The 25,723-nt window shown below is 35.8% G+C and overlaps 1 protein-coding gene across 2 annotated transcripts in view; it reads right to left on the reverse strand.

The window, feature by feature from the left end:
- The window catches only part of PI15 (peptidase inhibitor 15), a 52,357-nt gene that overhangs the window by 13,192 nt on the left and 13,442 nt on the right, over positions 1 to 25,723 (reverse strand). For both annotated transcript variants that reach the window (XM_020971040.2, XM_020971039.2), the window contains exons 3-5: positions 7,375 to 7,493; positions 3,437 to 3,569; positions 3,207 to 3,322 (exon numbers count right to left, since the gene is read on the reverse strand). In XM_020971040.2, the coding sequence (XP_020826699.1) occupies positions 3,207 to 3,322; positions 3,437 to 3,569; positions 7,375 to 7,493 (368 nt within the window). The remainder of the gene's footprint in view (positions 1 to 3,206; positions 3,323 to 3,436; positions 3,570 to 7,374; positions 7,494 to 25,723) is intronic.

The following is a 25,723-nucleotide window of genomic DNA, read 5'->3' on the forward strand; positions in this document are numbered from 1 at the left end:
AACAACAACAGTGAGCCAGTAGGACCTAGCTCCAGCACACCTCTGGGGCCATTACAAAAATCTTTGAACAATAAATTGAAAATTTTATATTTTATCCTGGAGGTGAAAAGGAGCCACTATAGTTCATTAAATAGGGCAGTGAACTTCATTAAACTTGCACTTTAGGAAGGTCAATTTTCCAATTAAGTGAACAATGGCAGACAAGGGAGAGACTTCAGGCAGAAAACTATTGTCATGAGGTAGTGAGGACCTGCACAGGATGGTGGTTATGTCAAAGGAGAGAAGCAGGCATATAAAAGAAATGTTATGAAGGTATAACTGATAGAACTTGGCAACAGAATGGATATGGTGGGTAAGAGAGAGTACGGAGTCAAAGATAATACTTAGGCTGCAAACATGGGTGATTGGAAAGATGGTAGTATCTTTAGTAGTAATAAAGACATTTAGAAGAAGGAAGGGTTTGGGGTGAAAACAAGTTCAGCTTTCTGCATCTACCTTTGTACATGATGAGTTCATGATAGCTAGAGGGTATCCAGTTTGAGATATCAAATAGGCATTTGGAGTTCAGTGACTGGATAGGTCATGAGGGAGATTAGGTCTACATAAGTAAGTTTAGCATAGAGATGCTGATTAAATTCATGAAAGTGGATGAGACCAATAATGGAAATGATATAGAGGTAAGAACAGGGCTCAGGAATGAGCTTTGGTATACATCCAGTTAGTGGGTACAACTTGGATGAGAGCCAGAAAAGGATACTGAAGAGTAGTCAGATAAGTAGGAAGATAACTAGGATAGAAATAGTGTCATGAAAACCTAGAAAGAGGAGATTATCAAGGAGAAGAGGGTGATCAACAGTATTACATGCTGGAGATAAGTTAAGAAGGATAAGGATCAAGAAAAGGTGAATTTGGTGAATAAGATTTGGTGAATATGAAATCATTGGTAACTTTAGAGGGAATAATTTCAGCTGAACGATGAGGTCAGAAACAAGACTGCAGAGAACTAAGAAGAGAATGAGATGAAAGAAAGTGGAGGCACTGATTGTAGACAGCTTTCTTAAGGATTTGAACCACCAAAGGGATCCACACCCAGAGAAAGAAATGTGGAATCTGAATGCAGAAGGAAGCATACTATTTGTTCTCCTTTTCCTTTGTTGTTTTGCTTTATTGCTTCATTATCACGGTTCCTCCCATTAGTTCTAATTGTTCTTTATGTCATGACTAATGGGAAAATATGCTTAACATGAATATATATGTAGAGCCTGTATCAGATTGTATACCATCTCCAGGGTAGGGTGGGGAAGAAATGGGAGGGGGAGAAAATTTAAAACTAAAAATCTTATGGAAGTGAATGTTGAAAAGTAAAAATAAATAAATTTAAGTTTAAAAAAATAAATACCAAAGGGAGAAGAGATATGGTGTGATAACTAGTGGGAATGGATGCCTCAAAGGAACATTATTTTTTGAAGGTGGGGAAGAAATGGGCTTGTTATAGTCAGTAGAAAAGTCACCAGCAGACTGTGAGAGACTGAAAATTAATGAGAGTGGGATGATAGAGGGGGCAATCTTCAGGAGAAAAGAAGTAATGGGACCATTTGTTCATGTAGGGAGGTTAGCCTTGGCATGGAAAAAAGCTATCTACTCTTCATGTGAGATAGGGTGAAGGAGAAGATAGAAGTAGAAGGCAACTGAATGATGTGAGATGAGGAGGAGGAGATAAGCAAGAGCATGCCAAAAAGAGGAATTATTGTTTCATACTAAATGTAACAGGGAGTCATTTAAGTTCCTTTAGCAAGGGAGTAATATGATCAAATAAGCATATTAGGTATGTTAATTTGGTAACAGTGTGAAAGACTGATTGGAGAGGAAGTTACTAGACATAGGGAGATCAACAAAAGACTGTTGGGAGAATCCAGGAGAAAGAGGTTTATTTGCATATAAATCAAAAGATCAGTAAATTTTTTTAAAAAAAGAAACTATCCATATTTAAAATCTACCTCTTGATCAAATCTCCTTACTTATCTTTGGGGTCCATACAATACATGTGATTCAGAAATCTAGTTGAAGAAAATAAATGAAGAAGCTACCTTTCCAATGTACTTTACTTCCATGGAAACTATTTTATTTCTGATAATAATTAAAAATAATTTCTGGAGATTCTTCCCCATAAATCCCAAGGAAGAATTCAACAGCTACAATTACCAAACATTCCAGTTTTATAAGGAAACTTTTAGTTTTCATAATCTACACTAGGATGAAAGATACATGGAAAATTCCCTATATGGCTCTGTCCTGAGACCCCTGCATGTAACTGTCAATAAAGTTGAGTCTCATCTTTGACACATATTACTTGACATGCCACTTAACCTTTCTCTGCTTCAGGCAGTCCTCTAAGACATGCAGACCTGTATTAGTAGAGTTTCCCTGTTAGAAATTCCCTGTACCAATGAAACTTCAAGTCTAAATTTTTTAAAGAAATAAACTGATGATGGGGCAGCTAGGTGGCACAGTGGATAGAGTGCTGGCCCTGAAGTCAGGGCGACCTGAGTTCAAATCCGGTCTCAGACCAAATACTTTACACTTACTAACTGTGTGACCCTGGGCAAGTCATTAAACCCCAATTGCCTAAAAAGTTTAAAAAAAAAAAAGAAAGAAAGAAACTGATGAGAATGCTATGAAAACATTCATATTACAAACTAGTTTTTCTATTTTAGAGCCTGGAATTCCTGATCTTGAGGGGATGGTGGTTGATAAATCCTTCTTTACCATAGATGATTTGTATGAGAGAAATCTAAGAGTAGGATAGACCTTTAACTTAGATTCTGCCAAATTAATGCCTCCACAATCCCACATCCCAGCAAACATATCTGGACAAAGCCAGGCCTCAGGACTGTAGAGACTACAAAAACATATATTCTTCTTATCTTCTCCAAGCCCACCTACATAACCCCAAACCCTACACTCCTATTCTATTTCCCATACCTTGGCTAATGAGAAATACAGATATTTTAGGCAGGATAAGTTTAAATTCAAAGGATTTACATTCATTGTCAATGGAAAATCACTCCTCTCTAGCTAGACAGGCATATCAATTACATGTCTTGTGTAACAGCCAAAGGAGGCCCAGGTATAACAGAATTAGAACAGGTAACTGACAATAAATGAGGACTCTGTAAAGTGTGTATGAAAAGAAGTTAAACACTTACTTGGGGGCATAGTTGCATACCAAGTAAATTGCTCGCTGCCACACAGCTCCCCAAACATTCATGTTCTGGCAGGTATGGATTGCACAGCCAATCCGATTGGAAGTTGCCCAGACCATCTAAATAAATAATTATTCTTTTGTTGAAGTCCAAGATCCAATAAAATACATAATAACATGAAAATAGCAAGCATATTTTAAATTTATATTAAAAATTAAGACAACTCTGATTACCTGTGTATAATGTGTACACATTGGTCCATAACATCTCATAGGGCATCTGGGGTTGCAGTCTTGAGGATATGGAAAAGCATAGTCTTTCACTTCATCATACCATGGTTTTACTAATTGGAGAATGGAGCGATACCTAGATATAAAAATAAAAAAGAGAAAAATGGAGGTGTAGGAAAGGAAATGAGAGAGGGGGAGAGTGAGGGAGATTGAGGAGAGAGAGAGAAGAAGGAGAAACAGAGAGGAACTGGGGCTACCAAGGGTGGGGAGCCTGTGACCTTAAGGTCACATATGGTCCTCTAGGTCCTCAAGTGCAGCCCTTTGACTGAATACAAACTTCCCTTTAATAAAAAGGATTTGTTCTGTAAAACTTGGACTCAGTCAAAAGGCCACACCCAAGGAACCAGATGGCCACATGTGGTCTTGAGGCCATAGGCTCCTCATCCCTGGCCCACTGTCAGAACAAGCTGTGAATATGTCACAGATCAATTTCCTTGTGAAGAATATATAGTCAGCTTGGGATCATCTATTAAAGATCAGGGACCTTGAAAATTATTTATGATGAACTAAATCCTTTCCCCTTTCATCACCATTGCTTAGTGGGTCCCTAGTTCACTAACAATAGAGTAAAACAAGGAGGATCTCAGGCCTAAAGGATAGCCCATTCACATTTCCTGGTATGTATGGTTGATTGTCTTTCAAAAACAAACTTTTTTATTTGCTATTATATTGTTTTTCATTGTTATTTTTTTCCTTTAGTAATCGAGAGATGACTACATGATCTTAGATACTTTGTAGAACAATGATCACAATAGTGTGCATATTTCCTCCACTGATATGGATAACAGTCTCTCAATGTCTTCTCCTTTGTGAAATTTTGTCCATGTCTTTCTGTTGAGAATTCACCTGAATGCTCTATTTATCTTCCTTTTGTTCTTTTAATATCTCAGCAGTACCAATGCATCACTTGGAGTGTCTGTTATACCTCGTTCTTTCTATATGAGAGGCATCCCTTTTCCTAGACATTCAGGTCTTTTTGATAATAAAATGGACTGCCTAGAAAGATGACAGGCTACCCTTCATTTCATATCTTTGGCTGGCTGACCACTTGTCAGAAGTTTTATAGTAGATATTACTTCCGGCTTTCAGTTCAATTACATGGCCACTGCAGCCCTTTCCAACTCTAAATGGTACAAAAAATAGAGGCCTGGGCTTGGAGTCATGAAAACATGAGTTCAAATCCTGCCTCTGAAATCTGACGCTGGGAAGACCATTTAACCTCACCCAGCCTCAGTTTTCTAACCTGTAAAATGAAGATGTTGGACTCAATGGCTTCTGATTCCTTCTACCTCTAAATCTATATTCTATGAAATATCTTTTATGCTGTTTCTCATGCTCAAGGCATCAATGGTAATACAGTGCTTGGTACATAAATGATAAAATTAAATTACTTCTACATATATTTCCTTTCAACTATGTATGCTAACAAGATGATTTAACTTAGATGAATATCACATTTATTTTCTTAAAGGCTAGTTTTTTTTTTTTCTCACACATTTAATTATCTGTATGGTGACTTCTAAAAAAAAATGGAGCTTCTCCTCTGAAGAGTTGTTGCTCTTGGCTTCCATGTCTCTTCAGTTGACAATGAGATGAATGGTTTGTTTCTTGAAGTAGTTTTATGGCTCTTTTGGTTATAGCATCTGTTTCTCTTAGAATTTATTAATAGAATTAATGTCTTTTTTTTCAGTCAACAACTTATTTAACCAGGTTGGGTTGGGACTGTTGCAATTACACACATCTCCTTAAGTTTTATGCAAATTTGAAATTAATTTTGACCTTTGTTCCAAAAAAAATGCTTGTTTGACAACATGCAAACAGCTTATTCTGAAACGGCTGCTATATCTTTAACCTGTAGTTTCCTATCTGTTGTTTTTTTTTAAGTTTTCATTTTATCCCATATCTCCTGACTCTCTTAAAGAAAATCTTGATTCTGTATAAGCAGGAGCTTCTAATGAATCTAAAAATTTTGGTCCTCTCTCATTTTTTGATAATGAGGTATATTTTGTAGTATTGCTTTTATATTCTGAGTTGGTGTAATAGATGGAGACAGCTAGGTGAATAGGGGTCACAATAGAGAAAGTGCTGAGATAGGAATTAGGAAAACTCGAATTTGAATCTTGCTGCAAATATGGCATGCTTGCTGTGTGATCCTGGGAAACTTACTCTTGTTTCAGTTTCCTCCTGCATAAAATGGATATAATAATAATACCTACCTCTCTTATGAAGCTCAAATGAGACCATACGTACATATGTATATGTACTAAGTATTGAATGCATTATATGTATGTACTATATATATATATATATATATATATAATATACATATACATATATTATATGTACTATAACTATATCTATATTGCTTTGAAAACTTTAAAGTATTTTGTAGAGGTTAACTATTCCTTTATATCAAACTTTACATTGAAATAGTAAGGTATAAAGGCATATATTGATTTGGTTTGGTTTGGATCTTGTTAAGTTCTTCATAGAGTTTCTCTACTCCATGAACATTGCAATGAATATGGCACATAAACTAAGACTATGTCCAAGATCGTCTCTTTGTATATGGTCATTGTGAGCACTGCAGGATAAGGTGATCAAGTACCCCATTTCTTTTTGCCTCTGGATTAAATAAACATCAAGCACTTTTTTATATGCTAATAATTGTGAACTTGTGAACTACCTTTGTTTCAGCTTCAGTTTTTTATGTCTTCTGGTTTCCTTAAGAGTATCAATATGAAAGGAATCAGCTTCTCCTTCTAACTCAAAGGTTTTTAGATAGAGATGAATATTAAGATAACCAACAATTAAATTAACTCTTCATTGACTAAAAACTTTGTGGTATTTTTGTACCCTCTGCCTCCTTTTATGCCCCTTGCCACAATCACTGATAAATGTGAAGGGGAGTATACAGAAATGAGATCCATTAACAAAATTTCCTGGATTTTCACAGCAAAAAATCAAAATCAAAACAAAAAAATCACCTAGATACCAAGTTTCTTTAAATGAACTTCTTGAACTTGGATAAGATGGATGGTTTGCCCCCAGTCAGGGCTCTGTTTGGAGTTTTCCCAGTGTGGTTAAATCAGCCAGAATATGTAGTCTAATGATATTACCTTTGAGAGAGAGCCTAGGCTCCTCACCTCCAAGGTCTGAGAAGACACTGAAGTAGAACCTTCATTGAGGATGTGTAGGCAACTAAGGATGAATAGATTTAAAGTTCTTAAGTTCTTCAGCACATGAAAATTAAGCTCTGTTAAGAGTGAACTGTTTCTTTTTCACATGCTCCCTTACCTCAAGCTAAAGAAAGTTGTATTTTGGACAACTTTCTGCGAGGGCATAGACAATCATCTCGCTGTAATCAAGTGTTTCCAGAGCTGGACAAATTTGTTGATGCAGAGTCAATGTAGGGGGAAGGAACTGGCAGGAGCTAGGGTGGGAAGAGGGGAAGAAGATGGGGTGATGACTCACACCTATGGTAATACTGTCATAGTTCTTTCCAACTCTGAATTCTCCACCTCCTCTCCTTAAAAATGGGCTTTTCTCATGTACTGCACAGCCATGAGTATGGATTCAGCAGCAGCTAAGGAATTTCCCTGGATTGTCTGGGAGGAAGGTTGTGTAAGGTTGATCACTACAAAAATTTTAGTGGTTGGTTTGAGATGGAGAGGGGTTTTAGCCAGTCTATGCTCACAAGGCTGTGTAACTTTCTAGAATGAAGAGGAAAATTGGCTTCACTAAGCTCTATTCAAGTGATTTATTGACAGTTGAACAAAATGAAAAATCTTCTTTAGACCAACAACTGGTATTGCTCAAGCCTGAGCTCCATAAACAATAAATTCATGTGGATGAATTATATCAGTGAAACTGCCTCCTACCTTCCAGTTCGTACAGACAGATTTTGGCCCAAAAATCTCAGTAAATAAGAAGGTCCATGGTCCCAAATGCATGTGGCAGCCCAAGCCTCCGCTGATTTTGCAAGGTTTTCATCCCAAACCTGTGCCAAAAGTAAAATGCTTTTAGCTTTCCCAGTACTCTTAGTGACAAAAGCAAGAAAAAATCCAGGTGAAAAGTAATTACTTTTCAGTATCCTTGACATTCTAAAACTTGGAATTATTTTAACCAAAGGAGGATAACTGCTGTTCACAACCATTCACATGAACTACTCTGATGCAGGACAATTATGTGCGTCACAATTTTTCATAGATGATCAGAGTTTAAGGCAGTGCCATGCAACAAAAAAAATCATTCTACTAGAACTCAAATGGTCTGGGATATTATTCTTGCTCAGCAAATGGCTCATATGTATTATGGGATAACTAATTTGCTAATTTATTTGGTTCTGAATTCCTTCATCTGTAAAATGAAGAGATTAGATCTTAGTGATCTGTAAGATTCCTTCTAATTTTGTAATTTTTTTTAGTGATTCTATTTCACTGAAACAAATGGTCTATAAAAGCAATATGACTGAATTGCTTTGCAAAAGATGGAAGCTAAGAAAACTTAACTTCAAGTTCTCTGTTAGTTAGTAATGGGTGAAAATAGTAAAATCTTCAATCCAATGTTCATTGCATGCTAATTAACTAAAACAATAAAGACTTCTACTGCATACTAACTAATGTGTTTTGTTGTTGTACAGTAGTTTTTCAGTTGTGTCAGCCTCTTGGTGACCTCTTTTTGGGTTTTCATGGTAGAGATATTGGAGTGGTTTACCATTTCCTCCTCCAGTTCATTTTGCAGAGGAGGAAACTAAGGCAAACAGGGTTAAGTGACTTGCCCAGGGTCACATAGCTAGTAAGTATCTAAGGCCATTGTTGAACTCATGAAGATGAGTCTTCCTGACTCCAGGCCTGTCACTCTATCCAATGCACCACCTATTTGCCCAAACTAATGTGCTAGGAAGAATTTATCAAAATATAATTGCTTAAATAAATAATAGCTAATATTAAGGTAATATCCAGCATAACCAAATTTAGGTAAACAGTAACAGGTTTTTTTAAAAGATATTCATTAAATGCATGAAAGATTTGTAGCTAATGTGGTGGCAGATTTTAGAGGTCAAAAGTCCTATTACTATAAAACAAACCTGAAGGCTTGTGATACAGGCCCATAGAATTATAAGATTTACACCTAGAAAGGACCTTTTATAGATGAGATATTGAGTTTCAGAAAGGCTATAGGACTTGTTCATGATTATACAGATAGTAAACAACAGAATCAGGATTCAAATCAGAGTGTTCCAACTACAAATGTAATATGAGCATTATACCATGTTGCATCATTGTGAGACTTCCAACATTTTTCTTCTAAATATTCCATTACTAAAAAAAGAATATTTATAGAGGATGAAATTAAAATATTGTGATGATAGCACCTTTCAATTGCACAGCATTTTAAACTCTCTGAGAATGTTCCAGTATGATAAAACCCAGTGATACTTTCAGAGGAAATAGATGAAGAAGCTGATACTCAGAGAGAAGTGACCTATCCAAGGTTACAGAGTGAATTAATAATAACAGAGACAAAATTAGACCCCTGACTCTGACTTGTCTTATTGTTAGGGTTTTGTCCTCTCCTTAACCCAGAGCAGCTAAAATTTGAAGAGGTGGTCGGTATATTTGAATTAGAAACTAAAGGAAATTCTTTGAACCCAGTTATAGAAAGCCTTTCTTTCTTCTTCCATGCTCCTAGATGTGTGATGTGTGTGTGTGTGAGTATGTGTTTTGTTTTTTGGTGGGTGGCTTGGAATATTTATGGGCAGCTGAAAGGAAATTTTGATTGATAGCAGAACAAAAGACCCATGAAGAGGTTAGTTTTCTTTCTTTAGCACATAATCAATTCCTTCTGTATGGTGAGTGTCACATAAATAAAGAAAACAGAGGTCTTTCAATCCACAGGATTTCTTGTTGTATTTAATCAGTTGTACCAAAGTTTTGCTATTTTAGGCCACCCAATTGGACATTGGAAAAGATTAATCATTTGGAATAGTTTATTTTAATGCTGTTCCTTGTAGTTTGTATACCTCATGGGTATAAAAGATCATCTGAAGAAACCCTGATCTAAAATATGCATGCAGTTTGTTAATCCAGGGAGAATGTGATGGGCAGTCCCTGTTTCTTAGTTGTAAATGAATTACGTATGTCTGTGGCTGTTATAAAATCTACATATTTGGGTCAACAGATTAAAAAAACAGAGGACACCCTAATCCTCCAAAATGGTTTAAATTGCTACAATAGCTGTGGGACATATTTCAGCTCTTTATCACAGAAGGATTTGAGTGAATTTCTTTTTTTTTTAGTTTTCCCTAGTGGATTTACAGAATCATGAAATTTATTCTAGAGCTGAAAGGCACCTTAGAGAAAAAGAGAACATCTAGTCTAACTCATATAGGCAAGGGAAATAGAAACCCAAAGAAGTTAGGTGATTTGCCCAAAATCGTGCAGAAAGTTTAGGATTAGCCCTTCCCTCTCCCCAACATTTAATTCCTATTTAATTTCTTATGTTTCCATGGGAGGTGTGGGGGAAGGGCAACAATATCATCTCCACAGTAGCCCATGGAAAGTACACTATTGCAGAACTTCCAGAAGTAAATTAGCTCCTAACAGGTATTCTAGGTGAAAGTTTGGAAGACCTGAGTTCAAACTCAGCTACACATACTTTGTAGCTGTGTGATCCTGGACAAGTCACTTACCCCCTGTCTGACTTGGTTTCCTCATCTCTAAAACGTGATTAGTAATAGCATCTACCTCTCAGGGTTGTGAGGATTAAAAAAGATACTATTTGTAAGTTCTTATAAACCTTAAAGCACGATATGAATACTAGTTATGGTTGTCGTTGTTGTTATTGTTATTATTAGAAAATGTCACCACTACTGCTATATTGGAAGTACAGAAAAGAGAAAACATTTAAACAAGACTCTTTTTAAACATAGAAAAGTGTTTTTTCAAAGTCATCCACCTGGTGTCAGTGGAAACTTAGCATTATGTTTCTGTTGATGTCAAGGCACGTGGAATTATGTTGGGTACATGGAAATCATAGTATTGTTCTTTGATTTCTTGAGACATTTTTTTAATTTTTGCATTATCCCTTCTTTCCTCCCATTTCCCACCTTCATAGACAATTCTTCTTTAAATGATGGAAAGACAATGGGCTTAAAAAATTAATGAAGCCACATGTCATTTTATAATTATAAAAGCATAAGGAAGCTGGATTGGATGACCCCAAAAGTCCCTTCAGCTTCTAAATCTATGATCCTATTATTTAAATTGTAGTGGTTTCTATATGAGAATTTCTCTGAAGTGCTAATAGCAATCTAGAAGTTGTACATACATATATACACACACACAAATGCACATATAGAGAGAGTTTTAGAGAGTAAGACTGAAGGATTAATTCATTCATAAATTTTATCTAAAATAATAAAAATTCTAACATAACAGAACTTAAAATGGCATAGAAAGAGATGCTCAAAAGAGTACCTGTCTGATCACTTTCACATTTCCTAGCTATTTACCTGTGAATGAATAGTAGATAAGGAATGATTTTCTCAATGTAGAGAATTACTGGTTTAGAAAAAGCTCCACCAAGCCAACCATCATTAACTTATAAAATAAGTACCGGGACTTGAGGGTTGAGTCATTTACCCATGGTCCCACAGCTAGTTAGAGGCCATATGTGCATTTGCATGAGCTTTTAACTCTAAAAGGGCACTTTAGCCTATGCCACCTATTCCCTATAAAGAGCACTCTTTTGAATTTTGAAGTCATCAGAAATTTCAAAAAATAATCTGATGTTGAACCAATAAAAACAATGAAAAACTTCTCTTTGACACAGTAAGAGATAAATTAGTGCACAGCATCTAGAAATTATCTGGTTATTTTTATCTAAGCAAATCTGGTTTAAGATAACATTTAATAAAAACTAAGATATAGTTGAAGTCTCCAGTTCAACTTCTGGGACTTCTCGACTATTCAACTACAAAAGGGGGTTATTGATTTTGTTCCTTATAGGTTCCCAAAGTGGGCAATAACACCCCCTGTGGGGCACTGGAATGATCCAAGGGGTGAGTAGTAGCCTCGGGTGCAATTGTGGGGGCATTGAATAAGAATAAGGGGGCACTGGAAGCATAAGGAAAGAAGAGAAGAAAATTTTGAAAAAAAGCATTTGTACACGTTTCATCTGTTGTGTAAAAGAGTTAAAGTCGTAGTGATTACATTATTTTCCAAATAAATACACACAATGCAAATTATAACCCATCTATGGTCAAGTCTGCCAACAGGTCTTAACAAACCAGTATTGGCAGGTGAGTGTGCCATGCATTGTTGGGAAGTGCAGCGTGCATTGGCAGGAATGTGTGTTTGTAATAACTTGTTTACAATATACTATATGGTTATATGATGCAATATTGCATCATCAAAATTTCAATGCAGGAAAAACTTCACAAATATACAATAAATTATTAAATTTAAGATGTTATTTTTTAAAAATAATATTTCATTTTTTTAAATGATGCAAATTTAAAAAAAACATTAAAGGGTTAAAGAAAGTAGATTTCCAGGGGGGCACTGAGTAATTTTTTTGAAAAAGGGGCAGTAGGCCAAATAAGTTTGGGGACCTCTGCTTTAGACCTTCTCTATATAATAGGCTAATCAGATTATGACCTTAAATATGGCAACATGGTACAGTCAAAAGAGCACTGATTCTGGAGTCAGAGGAATGGGTTCCAATCTTATATCTAATGTTACTTCCTCTGTAACTGTCAAAAGTCACTTAATCTACTTGGGCACTACTTTTCCCATCTGTTAGATAAAGGAGTTAGACTACTTTCCAGTTCTAAGTTTTGATCCTATGATAATTTTTTAAAAGAAAATTATCTAACTATAGGATTTATAATGAACTCTTGTCTTTTCCAATTTGAAAACATTTTATTAAATGCTAAATGTTACATAACTCCTTGCCCTAATAATGTCATAGAATTTCTTAAGTATTGGGCGACAAATAAAGGCCTGAAATTGACCCTGACCATAGAGTCAGAAGACTTCATAATCTTCTTGAAAAGACATTAATTTGGGAACTGCTCAGAGACTTTTCAGAGTTAGGGCATAATCTTTTTCTTGCATTGATTTTTCATTGCATTAAATGAAATATTCACCAACAGAAATTTAAGGTAGCTTTGGGGGAAAATAGCTAAAATGTGTAATGATAAAGTTTGGGCCTCCATAATTAATGTGTGTGCTTTTTAAATATTTTTCAGATAATTGTGCTAAGAAAGGTTATTTTTTCTAACCTGAAGTATCCAAATTATGAAATCATCTGTTTTGGCAATCAGGTTAGATGACCTCTTCTGCCAACAAAGGACATATTTTTGTTGTAAAAGAATCAAAGAATCAAAACTAAACAGAATTATTTGAAATCGGAAGTAGTAATAAATATTTTATAATACTGTATTAAAATCCATTTTCTAATTTTTAAAACATTAATGACTCAGTGGTCTTGTTGGATTGTTTTTTAACTATTAAATAGTAAATAGGTTTCTTCAGAAGGCTTTCCAGTATCTAATTATACTAACAATTCAAGTGAAATTAATTTTTGGCATGACATTTCAATAATTATTTATAGAAATCTAGGGAGATGATATAAATGATACCTTACTAATTAGATGTTTTTGTTTTCCTTTAAAATTTGTACATCTTCTTTAGGTGTTTTCTCACCCCTTGGAAGCTAGAATATTTATGGCTCATACAGTATCAAATGATGCCAGGGAGTACAATTTACAGAGTCAAGTTCAGAGGAAGCAGCATGGGCAAGTTGCACACAGTGGAGAAGTGCTTCACACATTGCATGTTTCTGCTAAGAAGAGGTAGTAAATCACTTCTAAAGTCTAGCCCAAATGTGCTATTATTCTATATTTCTTTACATGTCACTCTGGTAACTAACAGAAATATAAGCCTCATTCAATAGCTGGCAGAAAGCAAGGCAGGTTGTAGGAAGGGCTGGAGATTAATAAATGGAAAATGTTTTGGGACACAAACCTATGGAAATAAACAACTTTGATACTATATTAAGTTTCTTTGCATTTTATCCCTGTGTAGATATGTCATTGTATTGGAAATAAAGGGACTGGAGTCACACCATAGGCTTATTCCAAATTATTTACAGGGCTGAAAAGGTATTTTTTTGTTTCATTTATGATGGCAATCTTGAGGGGCGTGGAAGTGGGACAGAAGTGTAAAACAACATCCATTAATGCAGTAGAGCCTTAATGGAGACTGAAGTTGAGATCTAGACTTTCACAGTAGACTTGTTCTCTGCAGAAATTCTCCATAGGTCCACTTCGGCATAAGACTTCAGTACAACAGCATAGGAAGCATGAGGGAGTGGAAATATTTTGTTTATTTGTTTGTAAGGAATTGTATGTAAACACCCTCTAATAATACTCTGTCGTTCAATGAATTACCTCTAAGCTTTATGTCATATACAAATTCAATGATCATGTGACCTCTGCTTTTATCCACAACACTGATAAAAATGTTAAATGGCACAAGGCAAAGTATACATACTCAGGACACTCCACTGAAGACCTCCTAGAAAGGTGACAGTGAACCATCAATGGTTACTCTTTGAGAAAAGTGCTCCCTTTTTTAGATGTCTCCTAATTATCACATTAATAATATGTACTAGATCGTGGCAGAAATTGAAATCAGCTTAATACCCTGTAGCCTGTAGATTTTACTCTCCTTTTTTGAAAACTGGAACAATTTTTGCCCTCCTTCAGTCCTGTGCTACTCCTTTAATCCATGATATTTGAGAGCTCATAGACAGTAGCCCAGAAAACATCTATCAGCTATTCTGTACACTGGGTTTTGGTTTCTCTGGGCCTTGTGATTTAAACTCATGTGGCAAGGCACCCTTACTCTAATTCTCTCTCTCTTCTTGATTTTAATACCTTGTTACCCAAGCTATATTATAGAATTCTTTATCCCTTTTTATAATTAGATTAATAAATATTCCTAAAGTAAAACAAATATTTAAATACTAGTAGTATAGCTACATGGAGAAGGAAATGGCAAATCAATCCAGTATTTTTGCCAAGAAAACCCCAAATTAGGTTATGGAGCATCAGACACAACTGAAATGACTCAACAAGAGTAGATACAAGTGCTAAACTAAATTTGAGTTTGAGACCTAGCACTATAATGTTAATAATCAGTGTTATAATGGCTACCTATAATCATATAGTCTCTTCTAACTATAACTTAATTGGCTTTAGAACCCAGGGGAAGCTCCAGTACCAAGGCCAGAGGCAGACAAGTGTCATTGTCCTGTGCTACAAACAACAGGCACCACATTCTGAATTTGTCATGATGATGTCTTATTTCAGTGCATCAGTCTATTCTTTATAGCTTCATCTTTGTATGCATGGTTTTGATAGAGCCCTGAAAGGTTGTCTGCCTTGAATAAAAATAATATATAACACTTACCTTGCAAAACCCCTAAAGGCAACAATCATCATACCAGAGAGAGACTGTAGCTGTAGTTCAGGGAATACCTTGAATGTTTGTTTGCCATAGAAATGTATAGGAGATTCTTTTCTCTACAAAATCTCAATCTAATCAATTAGAATATATTGCTTAGTATAAAGAGCCCTCAATGAGAAAACAAAATACTTGCATTTTAGTTGTGGTTCCATTACTGATCAGTGGTATGACATTAGGTAAGTACTTCCTTGTGCCTCAGGTTCCTCTAATTCCTTCCCTCATTGTCTCTACAGTACATGCTCCATACCTCATTTAGGGATTCAAATTCTGACTCCAACTCTTATTACTCATGTGACCTCCATCCTTGGGCCTCACCTTGCTCATCTATAAAATAAGGTAATTAAATTTGATGGCTTCTGAGTTCCCATCTAGGTGTAGATTTTTGATTCTATTGCCTGACTTTGAAGAAAAAAGGAAACTTTGCAAGAGTGACTCCAATGTACCCTGGTCAATTCTTTATGTAGCATATCTTTCCATTTATCACTTAGCAGTTTTTGATATGTTGCTCTTCAGAAAGCATTCTCTATTTGCTTTCCTGTGTATTCTACTTCCTAGTTCTATTCCCTTGCTTAAAGATAGGATTATGCACCATCTATACGGCATCCAAATACTTAGTAGCATGATATATATGTAGGTGCTTAAAATATTGATTGCTCAGCTTTTGGGAATCAAAACAATATCCTCAAGAGTTTGCTCTTTTGTTTATCTTTATAATTTAATATTTCTATGCTGTAACAATATATGGGAGCAGTTAACTGGCACATTGGATCAAGCACCAGCCCTGAAGTCAGGAGTTCAAATCCAGCATTTCTCATGTCTCTTATAATATATGACAAAGGAAGACTATGAAAGACATTTTCCCAACTTAGGCATTTCGTTTTATTTTTTCAATGGTCATACAATTTAGTAGATTTAAGTCTATTCCAATAAGATGTATGTTCTTTGAGGGTAAGGACTGCTTTTCATTTTTTTCATTATATTGCTCCTTCTTAATACAGGGTTTCTACATAGTAGGGGGCAGCTAGGTGGCACAATGAACAGAGTACTGGATTTGAAGTCAGGAAGACCTGACTTTGAATTCTGCCTCAAACACCAACTGTATGACCCTAAGCAAGTCACTTAATCCTGATTGCCTCCAAATATATACATATATACATACACATACATATATACATACAGATGTATGTATGTGTTACGTATTTCTCAATATAGGTACTTTCTCCATGGATGCAGATTGAAGTTCATCTACAACTTTGTAAACAGACTTTAAGCATAGCCAATCCTGGGTAATCACCCTGTGGCCAATGTGATAATGAGCATCTCTAAAAGTAACTAGACTATTTCTCATAAAACAAACATACGATCTAATGCCAGTGACACATCTGAAGCCTTTCTACCTTGGGAATACCTGATCTTGAGTTCCATTGGCATAGCCTTCAATAACCCAGGCTCACCTTTACATTTCAGTGAGGAGTCAGACCCAGAATGTGGTGGAAGTCATAATTCAACGCAAAGATAAAAGTGCGCTAGTACAAAGGTTTTCCTATTAATAGACCCCAAATTTTGGACCAAACATTCCCAGAATTTCATTTTCTCGGACCTTAAAATCCTAGTGATAGAAATACCTTTAGGATTTTCTTTCAAGCTAATCCCCCCAGCTTCTAGTGCCCTCACCCTTTAATCACCCTGTATCATATATATGTGTATGTATACTCACCCCAATCACCTTATATCTATCTATATTTATAAATGTATACACATATATATGTGTGTGCATTTATACATATATACATGAATATATTGCATATGTTTATATCTGTGTGTATACCTGTATATGCACATGTTGATTCACCAATAGAATGTCTGAATTTCTGTTCCTTCTTGAGGACATTAATCAAAGTTATGCAAAGTGAAACTATCTAACTTCATGGCAAGAACTAATAGATTTTTTTTGTTTTTAGATCCCCAAAATTTTGCATATATTGACTGCTATATGGTAAACACTTAAAAATTCTTTGTGATAAAGTTCTGTCTAAAAATTTTATGAGAGTATCACAAAGAAAGGGGCTGTTCCCTGTGCCATACAACACAACTCATTCAGGCCTTCTAAAGCTGTAGTTTCACAGAGCTGAAAACATTTAGGGTTCCCATTTGTCACATTTCAGCAAAAATATTTCTAGTAAAACTAACTTAAAAGTACTCTTAGGTGTCAAGCAGCCCTTACATAAGAACATTTTGAGGAGGTAAGTATAAAAATGAGAAGCAGTATAATACAGTAGATGAAGAACTGACCTTGGAGTCAGGAAGACCTGAGTCTCTGCTACATACCATCTGTGTGACCCTGGACAAATCTCTTAATTTTTCAATGCCCCATATGACTTTTTAAGACTACAAGTTGCAGGAAAGATGGCAGCCTGCATTTGCAGAGGAAGTCTCTTCACTTGGAGTCCCCTATATCAATGAAATCACAGATCCTGTATCTAGCCCTAAGTGTAAATGAATAAGAAACATAGTACTTATAAACTACAGTACAGAAAACAAAACTCCAGAAAAGAACAGAAAATTCAAAAGAGTTTTCAGCTATTTCTAGTTTTACTTATTGATGAAACTAAAGTCAGACTCTAGGATGAATATGATAAGAATATTAAGTTTCAGTGTAGGAGGAATGGGAGATCCTGTTTGAAAGGAACTGAGAGTTGAAGGGTACTGGTATCCTTGCCATATTCAAAGGCTTTGTAACCAGTGGGGAAGATTTAAAAGTGCCAGAATATGAGGGTGCCCAAGCATAGCATAATAACAGCTCATATTTATTATATGTCTTCACATATAATATTTGAGCTTCACAACAATCCTGTGAGACATAGAGGAAAAGTATTGATATTATCTTTTGAAGAGAAAAATAAGGCTCAGGAAGAATAAACAGTTTGCCCATGGTCACAAGGTTAGTTAAATGGTGGGGCTGGGGTCTGAACTCATACCAGTGAACTTTTATTAGACAATATAAGTTTCACTCCTGTACTTTTCAATACCATGGAGAGATCAAACCTAGATTATGCACAAAATAAGTATGAGCATGCTTAATGGTTCTAATGTTATTGTTTAAATGGTTTCTTATTATTTTAAAATATTTTAAACATGCATTGCTTTATACACATAGGATTTACTCATTCATCAAGCATTTGGATCAGATGATCACAGATTTAAAACTGGAAATGATATTAAAGAGTATCAGGTCCAACTTTCACATCTTACAGAAGTGGAATCTGAGTCCCAGATGGTTTAAGTGACTTGCCCAGAGACACAGCTGTTGTTTGAGACAGAATTCAAAGTCAGGCCTTCCTGACTCCAAGTCCAGTGCTCTAACTACCTTACCACCTAGCTATCCCAAGTAGGTATAATTCCTGTGTTAAGAAGGAACAACACAACGACAAAAGAAAATCAATCCCTGAACTCAAAGAACTTACATTTTGTTGGAATGGGTTGAAATCTACTAAATTGTATGACCATTGAAAAAATAAAACCAAATGCCTAGGTAGGGAAAATATCTTTTATAGTTCTCCTTTGTCATATGCTATAAAGGACATGAAATCATGTGCTTTTCCTGAGTTACTATCCACATTTTCAAGTGTCCAAATTTTAAAATTTTCCTGTATTTCTAAAGTTTTCTTCAGATTTCCTGATTAGCAATTGAAAGTGTGATAATTAATGCATTGTACACCTGCAGGTTTTGTAAGGTTACTGATAACAAAGAGGTAAGTAGATTCTACCCTGACTTACTGAAGGCTGCCCATGCCCCTTCAAACCTCCTGGAGGTGGTACTGCTCAGAGTTACGCATCTGTAACTAGATAATAATAAATAACTACAATGGTTATATGGGCAGCAAGGTTGTTCAGTGGTTAGAGAACCAGGACTGGAGTCAGCAAGACCTACGTTTAAATCCAGCCCCAGACACTTACTAGCTGTGTTATTCTGGACACTTCACTTAACTCTGTTTGCCTCAATTTTCTCATCTGTACAATGAGCTGGAGAGGGAAATGGCAAACCACTCCAGTATCTTTACCAAGAAAACCCCAAATGGAGTCACAAAGAGTCTGAAAAGACAACACAATTATTATAAATTCCAATAGATTGGGAAATAAATTTTAAAAAGTTAATTTTATACATGATGAACTGGAAAGAATGCTAGATAGACTGAAATCAGAGGATCTATCCTTAGATCCAATCTCTACCATTTAATACCTATCTTTTGATAGATCTGTTGATCCTTCTGAGCCTCAGTTTCCTCATTTGTAAAACAAGAGGGTTTAATTGGATGATTTCTGAATCTTCAGCTTGTTTTCTACTTTAGCGGAGAAATGCATGCTTTTTTAAAAGTCAGTTGGCTTGGAAAGGGAGAGCTGATTAATAGAGGAAATGACCACAAAGTATTTTATTTTTAAAAAGTGTTGACAAAAATATTTTCCCCAAGGATGGCCAACAGCTTTTGAAACACTTTCTAAGCATAATGACCATGGTTCTATTTCAAAATAAAAATATTTAGTGGACTTATGCCCATTACATAGAAGCAGTTAAGAAATATCCATTATAGGAATCTGTGTGAAAGGATCATCTTGAACAAGAGGTGAATAGAAGGAGGGAGCTGGGAGAGACTGCATTTCTACATGCAAATTTCTACGCTCAAAATTGATCTTCCATATTTTTAAATGTTTAAGGCAAAATAATAAGGTCATCCTTTAGGAATAGAGATATTACCATTAAAATATCAGTGTGCATTGTGAATTCTTGAATGAGCCCATTATAAAGCTATAGAGTAAACTCTTTCAAAAGGGGAAAGGGAAAGGGAGGTCCATGGGATGAAGTCAGGAGCAATGCAAAGCTCTCCTAGAGAATGGCATTGTTAAAACAGTGGCTCATTTTGTCCTGAGCTTCCACAAAGCAGTCTTGGTAATAAAAGTCAGGCCAGAAAGGAAAATATCAGGGATTGCATTAGTGCTCCCTCACCAGTGATATAAGAACAGGAAGTAGAAGTTAGCCAAATGGCAAATAGGACATAGCCCAATAGAGGAATCAGGAATATGTAGGAGGCATCTATCTGTGACTTGACCACTACATGAAGAAGAGACAATTGTGTTGCAGTAGATAAAGAACTAGCCCCAGAGTCAGGAAAACCTGGCTCCCATCTGGTCTCTGATGGATACATAATGGATGTATGTTCCAGGATAAGTAACTTTGTACCACACAAAGTTCTCTAAGATTAACTCACAGATCTGGTCCTGATCTGCACTGGTCTTGAGAATTTCCTCACTGGGATTCTTTACAATGATAAAATCACAAGTGTAATTATAATAATAATAATAAAAACTGGAACTCCACTATAGGAATTTCCTCCATCGATATATAAATCACCAACCCTTCAGCACTTAATTCACAATGTCATCTTACTACATTCTCCAACATGAGTATTCACTGAAAATCCTTGGAGTGAGGGACGCTATCAGGGTGGTTAATCTTGGATGAAGCAGTGAGGAATACTTTGCAAAGCTGAGAAACTGCTAAAGTTCTTTCATGATGTGTATTGGGGGTGGGGTGAGAGTGGGGAATTTGTCCCTTATTATAGCATAACTTCTACTTTGTGTAGCCAGGATCTGAAATCAGGTCCTCAGATCTTAGATCCAGTACTCTTGATTGGGTTAGAATTTTAATAGGGAATTTCAGTAGAGAAAATTTTAATAAAAGTCACAGAAGTAGAAAATGCAGGATAGATAGCTTTTTATCAAAGCATTTAACAAAGTAAAATATAATCATTAATTTTTTTTTAATTTGGAAAGTGATATATTCAGTACTGCTTTAGAAACATTAATTTAGCAATGATATGGGAAATAAATTGGATGGGGAAAAACTGGAAGCAGAGAGAAAAATTAGGGAACTTATATAATAATGTAGATAATTGGGACCTAAGCTATAGTACTATCAATGAAAATGAAGAGGATGGAAGCAAAACATATTATAGTGGTACAATGAAAAGGATTTTGGAAACATTTATTTATTGGAGGAAATGATGAGAGTTGAGGACATATTTCCCATTTTAAATGCCTCCTACCCTAGGGCTAGGAGTATTTCTAAAGAATTGTTATAGTAGCTATGTGGCAATGGAGTATTTCACCATAAACCAATAAACCTGAATTTAGTCTCGGCTTAACCACCAACCAGTTGTGTGATGGAGGCCAGGTCACTTAAATTATTTATGCCTCAGTTTTCTCATCTGCAAAACAGGAAGTTTAGATTTGATGATCCCTGAAGTCCTTCCCATGTTTATGCATCCAGGATTTGTCTCTGGATATTATAAATGTGGTTTTGGAATTCATACAGCTGAAGGGCTTCAGATACCATCATCTAAAAAGAAGAGGAAGAACTGACAGTAACAATATTTTGCCTTGATAATAACCTTTGCTTTCAAGTTCCTGCCTCTTGAATTGGCAATATTCTTTGCCACTGTCATTCTCTACCTTGTATTGCATGTATTTAGGTAGACATTGCATCATCATTAATTGAACATATGCTCCTTGGAGGCAAGTTCCATGTCATTGCACATCTTTGTTTCCCTAGCACTTCACACAATGCCCTGCACACGAGAGACATTTAATATAAAATGCTTGTTCCATTGAATCAAAAAATCAATGTCAATTGGCACCAGGCACACTTGAGAAATTTGCCAAAGTGATGAGTTATTCCATGAGAGCTAAATCACTAAGGACTTTCAAATAAGAGCCAATATATTGTATTGGATTTTGACATCTGAGTTTAAGTTCTTGTTCTGATAGTTACTACCTGAGGCCTTGTAGAAAACACTTAACTTTGCTTGGTCTCACTTTACTCATCTTTTAAGGGGTTTGTATCTTAGAAATCTTCTAAGGTGTCACCCAGCCCTAAATCAGTGGTCATATCAACCATCTCAGAGTTGTGGCTATTATATGTAGAATGAACAACTGAAAGGCATTTTCTTACCTAAACACTAGAAATATGAGGGCTAAATGACAAGTGGTATTTTACAAAAAAAAATCAGTCCATTTACTAAAGATATCAGTCAAGTTGCCTGTGTTCCCATCTATTGTATCCCAGAGCTTAGCATGGTACCTAGTACGTAGTAGTTGTTTAATACATGTTTCTTGATGGACTGAATTGATTTGTGATTTTATTTGATTGTCCATTTTTGCCCAATCTCTTCTAATAATTATTGCCAGGTATGCACTGAGTCACTTCTCCATCACACTGAGCTTCTTTGTGTAGAAGCTAGATATATTTCTAATCACCTACAAAATCTCTCCACTATCACAGGTCCCATTAATCTACTTTGTCTGTGAAGTGACATTCTCCAATCTTCTCTATTGATAGTCTCTCCTGGGTTCCCTTTAAAGACCTGTGGCAGGTGACGGACAATTTTCCAGGAACAACATAGACCCAGCAGTTCAGAAAAAAGTTCTGAAGAAAATTCAGTTCATTTTGGATACTACATAAATGCACAACAAATCTACTAAGCACAACTAAGATCACTTGTCATCATTAACTAGAGGAATCAGTCATATAACCCCAAATTTCCCTAGCCAACACAACAGCACAAAACTAGAACTCCCACCGTCTTATTGTAATAGCATACTCTCAAAAGACAGACTTGTAGAGCAAGTAGCTAGGAAACCATGGAAAAAATGCTAGTGTATAGTTGGGATCGCATTAGCAATGCAGTTTGGCATTAATGTGGCTTCAAGCTCTAATCCAAGCTAAGTAAGCAATCAGATAGAAACCCAAATAGAGGATTTTTTTTTCCTTTGGATTGGAACAATTCAAACTACTATATAATCAGAAGCAGGGCATCTTGTATTAGTAATTGTGTGCTTAGAAATGAGAAAAACATCACCAGACTGCAGAAGACAAAAATTAGCAAAACAAAAACAAATCCTTTAGGAGCTTCAGCAATATTCAAACACAGATTATGTGATTCATTTATTAAGTCAAAGGACATTCATTAAATACCTAATGTATACAAGGAACAAAGGGCAGCGGATACAGTGGATAATGGACTGATCTTAATGTCAGGAAGTTACCTGAGTTCAAATTCTATCTCTGGCATATCCTAGCTATATGACCATATGTGAATTACCCTCTCAGTTCGCTGGCTAACACTCCAAGGCTTTAAATTACAAATAAGTATCTGATTTGCATAGATGAAGGGAATATCCACACCTGGAAATCCATACACAAGTGAAGTCTCAGGGCTAGAGAACATCTTTGAAGGAGGAATCTACGAAGATAAAAGATGCTGACTGATCAGGAAGTTTTCAATCCAATCTGATACAGAAATATCTATAACATGAAATGTGATGGATAAAAGTGTGAGAGATACTAAATACTATCAGATGATTTCGAGAAAAGATCATTTCTGGTCAAGAATAGGAAATGAGACTTTGTGGAGAATGTGGCATTTTTCTAATTTTAGAAAAAACATATTTTGGGTCCATACCTGTGATGTCCTGGTGGAATATCTACCTCAGTAAACGCATATAGGCAACTCCTTTGTAACTTCTAATTCAGAGCACTGCCTAGGGCACCAAGAGATTGAGTAGTCCAAGGTTACACATCTAGTAAATGTCAAACATAGGACCAGAATAAGGGTTTCCTTGACATGGAACAAGCTCTCTAGCTATTCTATCATAGTGCCTCACAATAAAATTCTGGAGATAGTATATTGAAATTAAGAAACTTATGAATTATTGCCTCTAAATTGTGAAAAAGTGGTAGAAATGACATTCCATATCACACATTCACAGAATGTGATAGTTGGAAGCAGTGGCACACAATATGTTTAACAGCTGGCTTTCCAAAAATGTGCAACAGGCTTTTAAGTTTAGTTTGACTTATTAATATTTTCTCCATGATTTTCTTAAGTCTAAACAACCAACAAAACAATAAATCTCTCCCTGATTTGCAGTATTTACCAACTTCAGAGGTGCAAATGCTTACATTGAAAATTTAACAATCAGTTCTCAAGAGCTGGTACAAGCAGTTCCAGCATGCCCCTGGTTGAAAGGGATCATAGAATTGATGTTTAAGAGCAAGAAAGGACCTTAGACGCCTTTAAGTTCGACCACCTCATTTTAAAGATGAGCAAACTGAGAATCAGAACTAGGAATGATTTATCCAAAGGTCATGTAAGTAGTTAATTGCAGATCCAGGATTTGAATCAGATTTTCTGACTTCAGAGACAATATTCCTTCCATGATGCCACTGGAGGCAATGGTTCTCGGAAGCCATCTAAATCAACCTATACCTGAAAGAAAAGCCCTCTCTAACATACTCAACAAGTGGTTTTTCTAGTCTTTGCCTGATGATCTCCAATGAGGAGAAATCATGAGATGAAACAGATCAGTCCTCTTTTGCACAGCAATCAAATTGTCAGGAAATATCATCTTGCATTCAACCTAAATTTCCCCCTCTGTAACATCTACCCATTGCTCCTATTTCTCTCCTCTTGGCACAAGGAGAATAAATCAAATCCTTCTTCTATGTAATAGCCCTTCAAATACTTCAAGGTAGCTATCATGTTCCTGGTAAATCTTCTGTTCTCCAGGCTAGACATTACTAGTTTCCTCAACTGATTCTAATACGACACATATGTGTGGCCTTTCACCAGATTGTTTTCACTCCTCTAGATATTTTTCAGCTTATCAGTCAATGACTTTCCTAAAATGTGATGCTTAGAATTGAATATAATAGTCCAGATGTGTTCTGATCAAGAAAGACTACAGTAAAACTCTTAATTCCTTAGTTTTCTTGTTTTGAAAGATAGGGTATTGACCCATAATGAGTGTTCATTCTACTAAAAGCTTTCATATTTTTGGCAGATGAACTGCTAAGCCATCATCTCCTTCATCATCATTTTGTACTTGTAAAGATTATTTTTAAAACCTTCAGTGTAATATTTTAAATTTATCTATATAAATGTAATCTGTCAGCCCAATGCTCTTGTCTGCCAAGTTCTTTTTGACCCCTTATTCTCTATTACAGTGTGATAGCTGTCCCTCTCATTCCTATGGTTAGGAAATACTTTGAGCAAAGGAGGCAGATAATAACAGAGCACAATTGTGGAAAATGTACAGTTCAATTTGTCTGTAAAGTAGAGAACATAAAAGAGAATTGTATGAGCTAAGACCACAAAGATAAGTGGGTGCCATATTGACAAGTGTCTTGAATGCTCAGCTAAACATTGAGTTTTATATCTTAGGCAAGAGATTTTGAGGATGGTATGATCAAATTTATACATAACAAGATTACTCGATGGCAGTGTAAAGGATCTATGGTGAGGGGTGGATGAGGGGTGAGACTAAAGGCAATTATAAAAGTCCATGAGAAGGTAATGATGTGTTGTACTATGGTGGTAGCAGATGAAAAGGAGGGAGGGCTGGTGACATATATTGTGAACACACTGACTTATTAATTGATTGGCTATGAAAGTCAATGGAAAGAAAGGAGTGAAATGTGTCATTAGGGTGGCTGTGAGAATGGTGGTACCATTTACAGAAATGTTTTTGGCCCTTTCCTCTGTCTATTTTTAGTTAAAGCCCTTATCTTTTACATTGCAAGATCTTTTCAGATACATTAATGGATCATCCTAGCCATGCTCCCTCTTTTTAAGGA

This window comes from Phascolarctos cinereus, unplaced genomic scaffold (assembly GCF_003287225.1).
Source record: "Phascolarctos cinereus isolate Bilbo 61053 unplaced genomic scaffold, phaCin_HiC Scaffold_4;HRSCAF=312, whole genome shotgun sequence".
Classification (NCBI taxonomy): Eukaryota; Metazoa; Chordata; class Mammalia; order Diprotodontia; family Phascolarctidae; genus Phascolarctos; species Phascolarctos cinereus.